The 12,603-nt window shown below is 39.4% G+C and overlaps 1 protein-coding gene across 1 annotated transcript; it reads left to right on the forward strand.

The window, feature by feature from the left end:
- Window positions 1-794: 794 nt before the first annotated feature.
- Window positions 795-10,603, forward strand: LOC146618135 (uncharacterized). Its single transcript, XM_085373128.1, has 5 exons — window positions 795-898; window positions 1,725-1,849; window positions 2,030-2,091; window positions 9,674-10,012; window positions 10,110-10,603. The coding sequence occupies exons 2-5, from the start codon at window positions 1,791-1,793 to the stop codon at window positions 10,304-10,306; spliced, it is 657 nt and encodes a 218-aa protein (XP_085229254.1). The 5' UTR covers window positions 795-898; window positions 1,725-1,790; the 3' UTR covers window positions 10,307-10,603.
- Window positions 10,604-12,603: the final 2,000 nt, after the last annotated feature.

Consider the following 12,603-nt stretch of genomic DNA (forward strand, 5'->3'; position numbering starts at 1 on the left):
TGGGGTTCCTGCATATGTAAGTGTAGAAGGAAATGAGGATTTGTACATATTACCAAAACATTAGGTGAAATTACAGTCATTTAATTTACAGATACCATTAGGCAAAGCTGAACTTAAACCTACAGATCATGGCAGGAGTACTGAGACATCAGTGATACAGGAAAGCATCTATACAACATTGAAAAACATGTTGGTTGTGGGAGGAGTGGGTAGGAGTGGAGTAGAAGAAATCATTTGTCTCGGGGTAGGACACACAGGTGCTGCAGCTGATAGGTAAGCACCCAACTAGACAGTGTGTGTACTGCACCTGAGTTTGTTCATGTAAGTGACGGCGAGTGCCTCACTCATGTCATTGCCTGGCCCTATTTGGTTCATAACAGACAGAAAGTACATTACCTTAAAAAGGTACAAGCTGCAACAGGTTTTGGCATTTATCCAGTAAAAACTGTCACTAACAGAGAAAGAGTCAGAAATTGCAACAAATATAACATGACAGTTTCTAAAAATGACTTAAATTGCAACAAATATAACATGACAGTTTCTAAAAATGACTTGACTGATTATAAGTAGAATACAAGGTCCGTACAATAATGCTGAGTCATAAATATACTCGGAAAACCGGTGATTTCTGCCAACATAAGGAAAGATATTGGAATTTAAGGATAAAAACACAGAAACTTCGTGAAACACCGCGTGAGTTGAGTACGAGCCAATGAGGGTACGAGCAAAAACAGGGCTCGTACTCAACCGACCAATCAGCACGCCCCTATGGTTTTCTGTCCGAAGGGGGTGAAGCAACCTGAGTCCAGGGTGTCATCATTCGGATTGGAAGTGGTCTGTGTGGCGGGTTTCTTCCTGTATTTATTGAAGGACTTTCTTCTCGGATATGCACTTCTGAGTAAGTTCTATGAACCAGTTGCTGAGTCTGCTAGCTTTAGCTTCCTACATTTGGGTAGTATTTGTGTAACCGGTAACAGCAAATGACCGTACAGTAGTACAGTGACACGTTAGCTCGTCTGACCTGACCGTCTGAAGCCAGCCAAGATGCCAACTTATATTCAACGGTGTCGATTTCCGTAATTGTACAAAGAAAACGTGCGCTCATTATGTGCTGTGTAAATGCTAAGTACACGCCGCATATCTGTGGTGGCAGTGGTGGCTCGCTGTGTGACGCAGTGTTTGTGTTGAAGAGCACCGGAGAGTTTGCTGCACAGAGCTCGTATCGTATACAAGACTGTACTGGGAGTAATCACTGCTAAATCACTTGATGTGACTCATCGGTGTCATTATATTAGGAACTGTTGCACAGATGCTGAGCGTTTTCTTGATGGTCCTTTTGTGATGTGTTGCTCGCTGATTTTGGCATTATGGATATTCACTCGGCATCACAGCAGACTGTACTTGCCAGATCTATCAAATTTAATGAGTTTGGGATGAGCTGGCATAAAGCACAGAGTAATGTAAGGTCCATCATTTAAACTTCCTGCTTCCCTCCCTATAGTGTTAACGGATATAACATCTGAGTCTCAAATTAAAAACCAGGCAGGTAGCCAAGAAGAAAGAGTTTAACATTGTACTACTGCCAAAAAAAAAAATAGGAAACGGACAAATCAGCTGTTTTAGTCATTTGGAAGACACTCTGATTTTTCATTGTTTTGTCTCCTGAAAACCGCAGATATTTGTATTATTTTACATGAAACCGTTTTTTCTCTTATTTCCTGCAGTCTGACACTTGTGCCCATGCTCCATTTCCACACCTCAGCTGCCAATAACCACTCAAGAGGAAGAAGATGATTTTCACAGCCCGTTCAATCCTGTCACCACAAAGATCGTGCAAAAACCTCTCGAAGTAAGTTATTTATTGTGATAGACTTAGTATTAGAGTTGTCATATGTCTGAAAGTTTTCAAAACTGTTAGTTTGAAAGTTCTTTTGAGGCAGAATAAACCAGCTTTTCTAGCAAATAACTTTACCCAGGAAACACTTTGTGATTTAAAGGATGTATCCCTCTGTCTTTATTGTTTCTTCAGGATGTGTCTTCAAATCTGCATATGGCTTTCTTTGGCGCTTACTTCAATAGTTGACGCTGTGGGTAAGTAGGTTTTGCTAAAAAGTTTGTAAACTACTGTTAAATCCTCGGTTACATTAGATTGCTATAACTGAGAACAAGACTAGTTATAACTGACTGTATTAATAGGTTATAAAGTCATTTCTTCCTTCACCCTCGTATTCCTCACACCTCTCTTCTTCTCTTGCTCATTCCCTGCTATGGCTGTGGGATATTATATGTATCGATTTAGAAAATCAACTTTTACTGCACTGCAAACAACTGCACTCAGAAAACAACTTAAATATATGAAAGAAATATGATAGTATTCCCTTTGTTACAGGAAAAATGATTCTATGTTTCTTTACCTTCTTTTAAATGTACAAAGATGCCTTTTGTCTGCCCTCTGCCTATGGTTAGATTAGTTTAGAATTATCTTTTTAGACTTTCCCAGCAAACACATCTTGTTTCTGGGACATATTGTTTTAGATTGTTTTATCTCTCACAGCTTTCTCCCAGCTCTCTGCTGACGAGACTAGCGCCACATATGGAGTTGTTTATTTTATCTGTTTTGTATTTTCTTATCCTGTTCTCACTGTCTTTCCTATAAAAGTGCCCAGCCTCTGTACACGGTGTGAGTTGTTCTGAACAGCTTACCCGTGTGCACGTTAAAGCATAAAAAGTGATCTTGTCTCATTGTGTCTTTATTTCTCCTGGGTCTTTTACAGAGTTTTCCCCCAACATTTCTTGGTCCTTCGGAGCCGGAGCGCCTCCATCGTGTCCCATCTCCGTGACCAGTCCACGTTGTTCGTCTGTCGACAGCCCACACACTAGGTGTGTGGTCAAAGACCAAGGGCGTTAAATTCGAGTCTTGGCCAACGTTCTAGAAAGCGACCCACGGTGGTGGGGCCCGATCGAGGTGGACCAGACCCGGCGACACTGACCAGGTAGATACAGACACACTGACACAATTTTGCGTAAAAGCGTATTTTAAATTCAGGAAATTTTAAATTCAGGGAGTTTTGAATTCAGGGAATTTAAAATAGCGAAAGTAGCTCGTCGCGACTGGAAGCTCCCCACCTCTGTGGGTTTAAAGTAGCTCGTCGGCTGGTAGCTTGGAGCTCGTCGACTGGAAGCTCCCCACTTCTGTGGGTTAGGTTTGGAGCTCTGGGTAGCTCCCCCAGCTGGGTCTAGACAGGGTCTAGGGAATAAGTAGCTCGTCTACAGAAAGACTGGCAGCTCCCCTTATGATAAGGGTTCCGATCGCGCGAATAGGTGTGAATGTGAATGTGTGTGTGTGTATTGTTTTAATTAACGGAGCAAGCTGAATTTTCACGGTCCAATAAGAGACTGAGCTGCTCCTACTGTGTTTTTCTTTTACTGCTATTCACTGACGTGCTGGTGAGTTGAGAGAACGGTCGAGTTCCGTCTCGTAAAGTTCACACCGCTTTTGGAAATAGTCCGAAAGTAGAAGGGCGTGTGAGCAACCACTCTCGTCTCTAATACCAGCGAAGGTGATAGCAGCTGTATCGTGTATATATTACTTAAACAAAAATAAGTAAATACATAAGATGGGTAATCAAGCAAGTGAAATTAAAACTCACTCCTGCTGACGAGCAGTGGTGAGAAAAGAAAAGTCCAGACGCCGGACAAAAACAGTGTATGTAAACTGAGAGATTTAAGAAAACAAAATATAAACAGTCAGAAGAACAGAATCCAACTGCCAGTTTAGTAAAACCAGAAGACGAGACACTGTGCAGTTCCCACAATCCTTTTAGTAAACCATCACTCACTCCTGCAGCCGCATCTGCAGCACCACCCATATCAGGAAGAACATAATAATCCCTTATTAAGTGAAAACTAGAGATCACAGTAGTTTTGTAGTAGTTTAAAAGGGTTGAAAACAGACCCCACTGAGTAGATATAAATATAAAAAGTACGAAATAAAGATGAACAAAGGGAAAGTTACAGTAGAAATTATCTTTAGAGTATTTGAAATTAATAATAGCAAGGATAACAACCTGTAAAGTGATATTAACAATGAAACACAGTTGGCATGATGACCATGCCCACAATGTATAAAATGAATATAAAGCAAATAATTCACACGAAAATATTTTAATAACATAAATAAAGTATATTAAGACTGTGTCATTGTTCAGCCAAGGACAGTGTGTGAAAAGGTAATTGTCTCCACCCTGGGAAAAGGATGATTCTGCAGGTCATCTGAAGCCCTTGATGGATACAAAATAAAATATAAATAATATATTATAATAGAACTGCCTGGTCCGCCATGCAACAGAGAGAACAAATGTGACCGCAGATTGGATGAATTCAAAATTATCTGTTTGCTGAATAAGATGATCCTAACTAACAAATTGGCTCAGGAGTAGTATAGTGGTACACACTGATAAAATATTATAATATGCTATTGCTGTTATATAAGACAAAGGGTATAATATTAACAATGACATAATATTAATATGAAGAGGCACCTTAATCGGTTATGATGTAAGGTGGATAATTGTTAAGCAGTAGTCTGCATCAAGCTTAAGGTTTGCTGAAACTCAGTGTAATGACATGTGAGATGAAGACAATACAGAGAATAACTAAACTAATGAAGTGCATAGAGGCACTTGACCAGCTTGAAACCTATCATCCTAGAATGACACATTGCTGAGATATAGAGCACACCTATAATAACAACCAATAAGCAAAACCCTGTAGACAACAGCTAAAACTACAGGATTGAGAAGCTGAATTAAATATGTAGACACTGCTAAGCTGATGAGCATGTTCCACATGTTCTTTTTCTTTTTATTTATTTGTTTCTTTTAGAGCAGAAGCTGCTGTAACACACCCAAAGAAAGACTCTAGGTCTGACCAACCGTTTCAGTCGTGGGCAAAAAGATGTCAGTCAATAAAATTCTAAAAGATAATTTATTGACAAAAAATATATCAAGAGATAAAAGATAAAACAGTCCAGTGTCCCACTTATGAATTGTATAAAAACACACAGTCCCAAGGCCAGAGCCAGCTATGCCACACAGCCAAGTTGCACTCCACATGTTGCCTTTAACAGGGTTAGAAGTTGTCCTTGGAGACCCACCACCCTGCAAGCATATAGTCAGTGGTCACTCAAGCCTCTGGAACTCTGCTGCCTTTAGGCTGTGGCATATAATAGGCCCTGGACTGCACAGAGAGACAAAACAACACAGCAGTGTTTGTAGTGTGGGCTATATGTAGACCAGTGTATCAGTGCAATCAAGTACACCTGCCTCTAATTAGTCCAACCCCATTCCAGCCATTGGCTCACCAAAAATGTGACAACCACAAAACCACTCCCAACCCAGTGCAACTTCACACAATAATATGGAGCTGAATTAACACAGGCACATTAGTCTACCATGTTACAAGCTGCATGCTATTAAAAGCCAACATATGCAGACTTCTGCCTTGTTCGGGTGGCAGCATTTTTCTTTTTCTTTTGTGTCCTGACACGTTTATGTTTTTTGTTTTTGTTTGATTATTTTGTTGGTTTTGGAAACGATTTTAAACGAACTTGTGACAATACTTGAGAGTCACAATGACACATAGTGATTAGGCATATGATTGAAAAATGCCTAGGTTTAGAGCTGTGAGCTATGAGCTGTGAGCAATGCAAAGTTAAATATATATATATTTGTATAAATGGGAAACAACCGTAACTTGAAAGTTTGAAATGTGTGAGATCCATGCATTGTTTGAAGAACTAGAAATTATCTAAAACTGCCTTAAGTGAAAATGTAGAGTTGCATCTATTCTCCCATACAAAAAAAAAAAAAAAAAGGAGAAGCTTTCTGTAACTTCAAAATAAGGCTGACTGTTGACAATAGACTAAAACACTAATCCACAGGTGGCTATCAGGAACAGAGAGGCGAGCAAAGTCACAAACACCAAGGCTGCAGACAGCCACGCAGAAACAGCAGATAACATAGAGACAACGCCTGCTAGAACCGTGGAGAGGAAGGTCACTTCACACGAGATTGTAGGAGTAGAGGACAAATTAGTTGTAAAGTCAGCTTCAGGCCACACAACTGTACAACAATTAACTTCCCTTTTAGAACTAGTACACACAGCAAGTGGCCGCAGGTGCTTTATTAAATGCATATATGACCCGTCGTGTCCAGTAAATTTGCTAGGTAGAGACGCTCTGACAAAACTTAAGATAGCAGTCATGCCATTCTTTTCTGGTATTACACCTGAGTGCCAGAAACCGACCGAGTATCACAACATTCTGAGATTTAAACAAACTCCAGGCCCAGATCCACCTTATGATCAGCAAGTGTGGAAGCTAGGAGAACAGCATTTGACCTTACAGCACAGGCCGAAATTGTGTAGGTTACGCAGTAACCACAGATAGTAAAATAATAGAAGCAAAACCACTTTCTTCTTCATGTCCTGCACAGAGCGCTGAGCTGATAGCTGTGATACGCGAAAGCTAAATACACAAAGACAAACTAATAAATATACATACAGACAGCCAGTATGTTTTCTCTGCTGTGCATCATTTTGCAAAAAATTTGGCATAACAGAGGAATGATTACACCAACTGGAAAACCGGTTCACCATGCCAACCTCTTACAACGCCTACTGACTCTTTCATTACTACAGGCAACAATTTTGCTGACAGAGCAGCAAAATAGGCGGCACAAAAGACAAACATCACATTGATGGCAGTAAACACACATCAGATTCCACTGGATGTGTTGAAAAATGAACAAAAGCAGCAAGCACAGCAGAGCAGGCAAAATGGTTAAAACACGGTGCAGTTCTGACAGACGACTTAATGATGTGTTATGGCAAGCTAGTGTTGCCAAAAAATTCCTCCACAAAATGGCGGCATTAGTGACTCATGGCTGTACGCATTTGTCAACGGGGGGACTGACCAGTATTGTCAACCCTCATTTCTACACTGTAAATTTTGAAACCTCAGCAAAACAATTTGTCAGAACGTGCATGACGTGTCAAAAATGTAATGCTCAGGGAAACCTGAGACCACACAATCCATATGGACTTTATTGAGCTAAATGAATGCCAAGGGTAAAAATACACCCCAGTGGTTATAGATGTATTCTCAAAGTGGCCAGAAATCTACCCAGTGAAAAAGGCAGATACAATTTCAGTAGCAAAATGTATGTCTAAGTTGTAGGAAAATAAAGAGATGATTGTAAATGACGAAGAATGTAATGATGTCTATCAAGTGTCTTGCAGATCACAGCCCGGTGACTGGGTTCTGATCAAAGTGCTCCAAAGGAAAAACTGGAGCTTGCAAAATAGCGGAACGACCATCTTGCATCCATCAGAGCCAGTAAGTGAAGCCATCTAAACACAGCTGACGGCAGGCTTGCCCACTTGTTGTGATCTCGCCCGGTGGAGGGGTCAGCTTTCCTGGCCGGGGGGTCTACTCGCGACAGGAGGGTGTGTCCCGTCGTCATGAGGTGGTGGCTCTTAACAACTGCAGCGGCCCTGACCATGGCCGGGCTCCTCATCTTTGCTTCCGTGAGGGACAATAAGTCACGCTATATGAAGAAAAGGCAGACACTGTATGACAAAGGAAAGTACACCAAGTTTCCCCATGGCTATGCCACTAATTTCTGGTGGCAGTTTATGAACACTACAGCTCACTTGAATAATAAAACTGACTGCTATGCAAATACATATACACTTTCTGCCCACCGAGGAACGAGAGGAAGTGTATGGACTGTTCACTCAACGAAACCTGTGCCAGTAACGCGACACTGATGAGCCTCAACTGTCGCTCCAACTACAGCTACCGGATGATACTACAAACAAAGACTCATTACCAGACAGGATGTGCACGGACGGCACCAAGCAGTAAAGGAACCAGAGTTTCGCATCTGAGGAGGAGTGAAATTCTTACAGAGCTTGATCCCCGGCATTGGAGTTGCCGAGGTGCGGGATCACGTGGAAATCAACCGATATGCTCTGCTACGACACATCAACTTAACTAAGGCCCTGGGAACGGCCTTAGCAGGAGAACAGAAGGCCATCAGAACGATGGTGTTGAAGAACACACTGACACTAGACCTGCTAACAGCATCACAAGGAGGAGTTTGCAAGCTGATCGGGGAAACATGTTGCACTTTTATCCCTGATGGATACAAAGCTGGAGGAGACATTTATGAAGCTTTGCAGAATTTGACCGCTCTGCAAAAATATGTCACTGACCACACACCTGGAGCAGCTACAGCACAAGGCTGGCTGGACTGGCTGTTCAGCGGTTCATGGCTGGCTGCTGTAGCAAAGTCATTTTTCCTTCTAGGTCTCATCATGATAGCACTGCTCATATTAGTGTTGTGTGTGTTGCCATGCCTAAGAGTAATGATTTCAAAGATGATAACAACTACAATGACTGCTTATGTTGCCGTGCCTCAAGAAGAACAGCATCCCGTTGCAATTCTGTTAGAGGAGAACTTGTAATAACTGCTAATGAATGACGTGGTGATTAAAAATGACTTCTGCCTTTTTCAAGTGATCATGCACTGATTAAAACATTAGTAGGTTATGCAGGTTTTCATCCTTTTATTTTTTGAAGTTTTCAGTTTTAAACATAAAGTTTTTCATTTTAAATATGAAGTTTTCATCATTTTACATATAAAGTTTTCAATTTAAGGTTTGCATCATTTTAAATATAAGGTTTTCATCCTTGTATTTTTTGAAGTTTTCATTTTACATATTAGGTTTTCATCATTTTTAAATACAAAGTTTTCATTTTAGTTTTCATCCTTTTATTTTTTGTAGTTTTCATTTTAAAATATAAGGTTTTATCCTTTATTTTTTGTAGTTTTAGTTTTATTATTTTTTCTTGTTTATTCCACTTGTTATTTCATTTACTATGATTTTCATTTACTATGTTTTTCTTTTTATTATTTTATTTTGTTTTATTCTTTAAACCAAATGATTTCCATTTCTGCTATGCTGACATTTTGAAAATTAAAAAATTGCCTAAGATACTTAATAAATAACCTTCATAGACAATTGTTGTATACATTTAAAATAAGTTAAAACAGGAGGGAATGTTACAGGAAAAATGATTCTATGTTTCTTTACCTTCTTTTAAATGTACAAAGATGCCTTTTGTCTGCCCTCTGCCTATGGTTAGATTAGTTTAGAATTATCTTTTTAGACTTTCCCAGCAAACACATCTTGTTTCTGGGACATATTGTTTTAGATTGTTTTATCTCTCACAGCTTTCTCCCAGCTCTCTGCTGACGAGACTAGCGCCACATATGGAGTTGTTTATTTTATCTGTTTTGTATTTTCTTATCCTGTTCTCACTGTCTTTCCTATAAAAGTGCCCAGCCTCTGTACACGGTGTGAGTTGTTCTGAACAGCTTACCCGTGTGCACGTTAAAGCATAAAAAGTGATCTTGTCTCATTGTGTCTTTATTTCTCCTGGGTCTTTTACAGAGTTTTCCCCCAACACCCTTAAAAGTAAATACTGGCTAGACAGTGAGCTCCCTTGGTGGAGGTTTGCGCTCTTGGAGTGCTTCTTGTTTAGTACATGCATTTCTGATGTATATTTTTATTCTTAAACCTCTGTCTTGTTTCTTTTGTCCTTCAGACTGCAAAAACATCATATGTTCACTTGGCCAGCAGGTCATTCTGCCATGTAATGCTCCTGGAAATATGGTAGTCCTCGCCATGCAGTGGTCCAGACGTGACCTGACAGAATACGTGCTGCACTATCGTGATGACCAACTTGATCCAGACGACCAGGATCCGTCTTATACGGGCCGGGTAAACCTGACCAATACCCACATGCAGAATGGGGATTTCTCAATGATACTGATGAACATGACGACTGCTGACATTGGAACATACGAGTGTATAGCCTTCCAGAGAAGACCAGGGATGGACTCTGAAATCCTCAGCATCGTAAACCTGAATGTCAGTCAGTCAGGTGAGTTTGTGCTCATGTCAAATGATGACACTTTAAAAGAGTTTTCACCTCCCTGACTCCTGACAATTCACACCAATGCATTTTTTTTTCTCGACAGATGAAGGAAGCAGGAATGGAGTCAGCAGTGGCGCAGCTACAGGAAGAAACCATCTTGGTCTCATTGTGTCACTGTCAGTTATTGCAGGGATCATTCTGGTGGCTGGTATTCTCTTAATCTATATTAGGTGCCAAACTAACATTGGATCCTCAGCTTCCCCCCACTATGAAATGACATCAACATCTCAGCATGTCTAAATTAGAAAGACCCTCAAATTTATTCCAAACATCTAAAACTTAAAATGACAGTTAAAAGCTGAGGTGTGGCTTGTAGTGAAAAGCACAGAGAAGTTAATTAGAGTAGAATAATAGAAGCTCGGATCCATTTATCGTTTAACCTACATTAAGCAAATTCAGATTGTGGTTCGGCTCGGAACCACTTTGATTTGTGCCTTTGTCATATGTTTTCTAATGCTGGCCGTATATATGTCACGTGATAGATTGGCTGGGATTTTTTAGAGATTTCTTTGCACTGTTTACCACTAAGAGCGCTCTGGAGCCCATTGAGAATGAAATTTTAACTTTGGTTAAAAAAAAATTACCGAAAGAATTTATATTTCATAACGAAGTCAACAGAGCAAACATTATGGCGCACAACAAGTTCATGCACCAAATTTGGAACGAGTCCAAATTAAGTTTCTTTCAAAGCTTTACTTCACAACATGAACCTTAACAAGTCATACACTAAATGTGTAAACCTTATGCAAAAGTATTTATTATAATGCACTGAAACTTTTTCTTATTTATTTATTTGGTTTTTAGTATAAAGGTGCTTTTAAAACTCCTAAATGAAAAAAGGTCCTACGTTTTCCCGACAGAATTTTGTGTGTTTTACATCCAAGCACAAATTTCCTGAAAAGAGAAACATGTTTTTATTGAAGTTACTTTCTGCCAGTAAAATGTTTTCATGTTTGCAGATCCGTTTTGTCTTTAGGTTGTTCTAGCTGCCAAAAACAACAGTGTTGTGGTGCTAAGAGGGAAAAGTCCCGTAAATTGTTTAGTAAGATTTAAATTATGAGGGATTTTTACTGACACCGTCTTGATGTTTTCGAACTGGACATGACAATGAGGGATGGATCTCTCTGAAAAACTGAGTTTACTTACAGGGTACCCACACGCTTAAGGTATTACCCTGCTTCATCTCCCTTATGACTCTCATGGGGATCATGGTTTAGAAAGTGAGCATCATGTTTATCTCATAAGACTAGAAAAAGGTGGCTGACAGCATGAACTCATCTGGGAGATGTTTACAGAGTTCACAAAGTAAATCGCCAGTCGACCCCAAGCTGTTCAAGTATTTAAGCATTATTGTATTTTCACTAAAGCACTGCATTATACTGAATAATAGAAGTCTTTAACTTTGAGTAGCATTCCAGATGTGGTTATGTATTATGTGATACTGTATGGTAGACAATGTGCCCATTAAGCATTAGGGCACTTTATTAGATACTTTATCAAATGTTGAAAGTTGAATGTGAAGGATCATAGTCAGAGGGCTGTGGGACATTGGCTACCAGCTGCTTATCACTAAAGGAAAGAAAGGTGATTCATGCCTTACGTTTTTATCTTCTGTCGTTTTCTGCTTCATGGCCTGATTACAGTGAATTTGTGGGACCATACTGTATGTTTTTTGACTCCCCAAGAAATGCATTAGGCACATACAGAGTATACATTTTTGTAGCAATAATAACTGCTCTTTAACTGTTGAAATGGATGTTTTCAGGTACATGATCACATTTTTACCTGGTTAATGAAATTTCCTTGGTATCTCTAACAAAAGGGTAATGATAAGTGGCCCTATCATTATATTTATAGCGACAGTTTCATGTCTTTCAATGTGCTTTCCTATGTTACACTATTTAACATTGTGTTTGTTTTTATTTCCTTGGTCCAAAAAAGTTTGGGTTTAGTATTTTACAAAGGGCAAAGCATCCATACTTTTTACTGTGATGATGACATGATGACACTAAAGCCTTGAAACAAACTTTGAATATTTGTTCTTACTTTGTGAGTCTGTATATTGCTATGAACTGTGCTTTTTTTAAAAACATTTTTACAATGGAACATTCCAAGTGCCATCGTTTCTTTTGTATGTTCTGCACATGCTCTGTACAATCATGACCCTGAGACCAATAAAGATCTATTTATTCTTTTACTTGAGTGTGCTGCTCTTGTTGAGTCTTTATGGTTCACATAAAGATAATGTAGAGCAGAATTTGCGTTTTATTTTTTTTTATTAGTTTACATTTTTGTTTCCTCTTTAAATGTTTAGCTTTTGTTATTTTCAATGTCTGTTTTAGTTTTTAATTGAGAATATGAGGACTGTCAAATGGAAGATAGGTGTGACGATACACATATATACTAGCCTAATGATAAAATGGATCAGTTTGGCAAATATATTTTACAGTGTTTATTTATTCGACAAAATACGTTAAATGTCACCGTTATTATTGGCTGGCCGGAAACAGCGGGGGTGTCCAAATTCAGAGGCTGCT

This window comes from Diplotaxodon limnothrissa, linkage group LG15, assembly GCF_057381915.1.
Source record: "Diplotaxodon limnothrissa isolate DT_005_m linkage group LG15, D_limnothrissa_male_GT1.1, whole genome shotgun sequence".
NCBI classification, from domain to species: domain Eukaryota; kingdom Metazoa; phylum Chordata; class Actinopteri; order Cichliformes; family Cichlidae; genus Diplotaxodon; species Diplotaxodon limnothrissa.

Coding starts and splice junctions, on each gene's coding strand:
- LOC146618135 (XM_085373128.1), top strand. CDS start 1,791: ATGATTTTCACAGCCCGTTCAATCCTGTCACCACAAAGATCGTGCAAA. Junction 1,850..2,029: donor TCGTGCAAAAACCTCTCGAA/GTAAGTTATTTA, acceptor TTGTTTCTTCAG/GATGTGTCTTCAAATCTGCA. Junction 10,013..10,109: donor CCTGAATGTCAGTCAGTCAG/GTGAGTTTGTGC, acceptor TTTTCTCGACAG/ATGAAGGAAGCAGGAATGGA.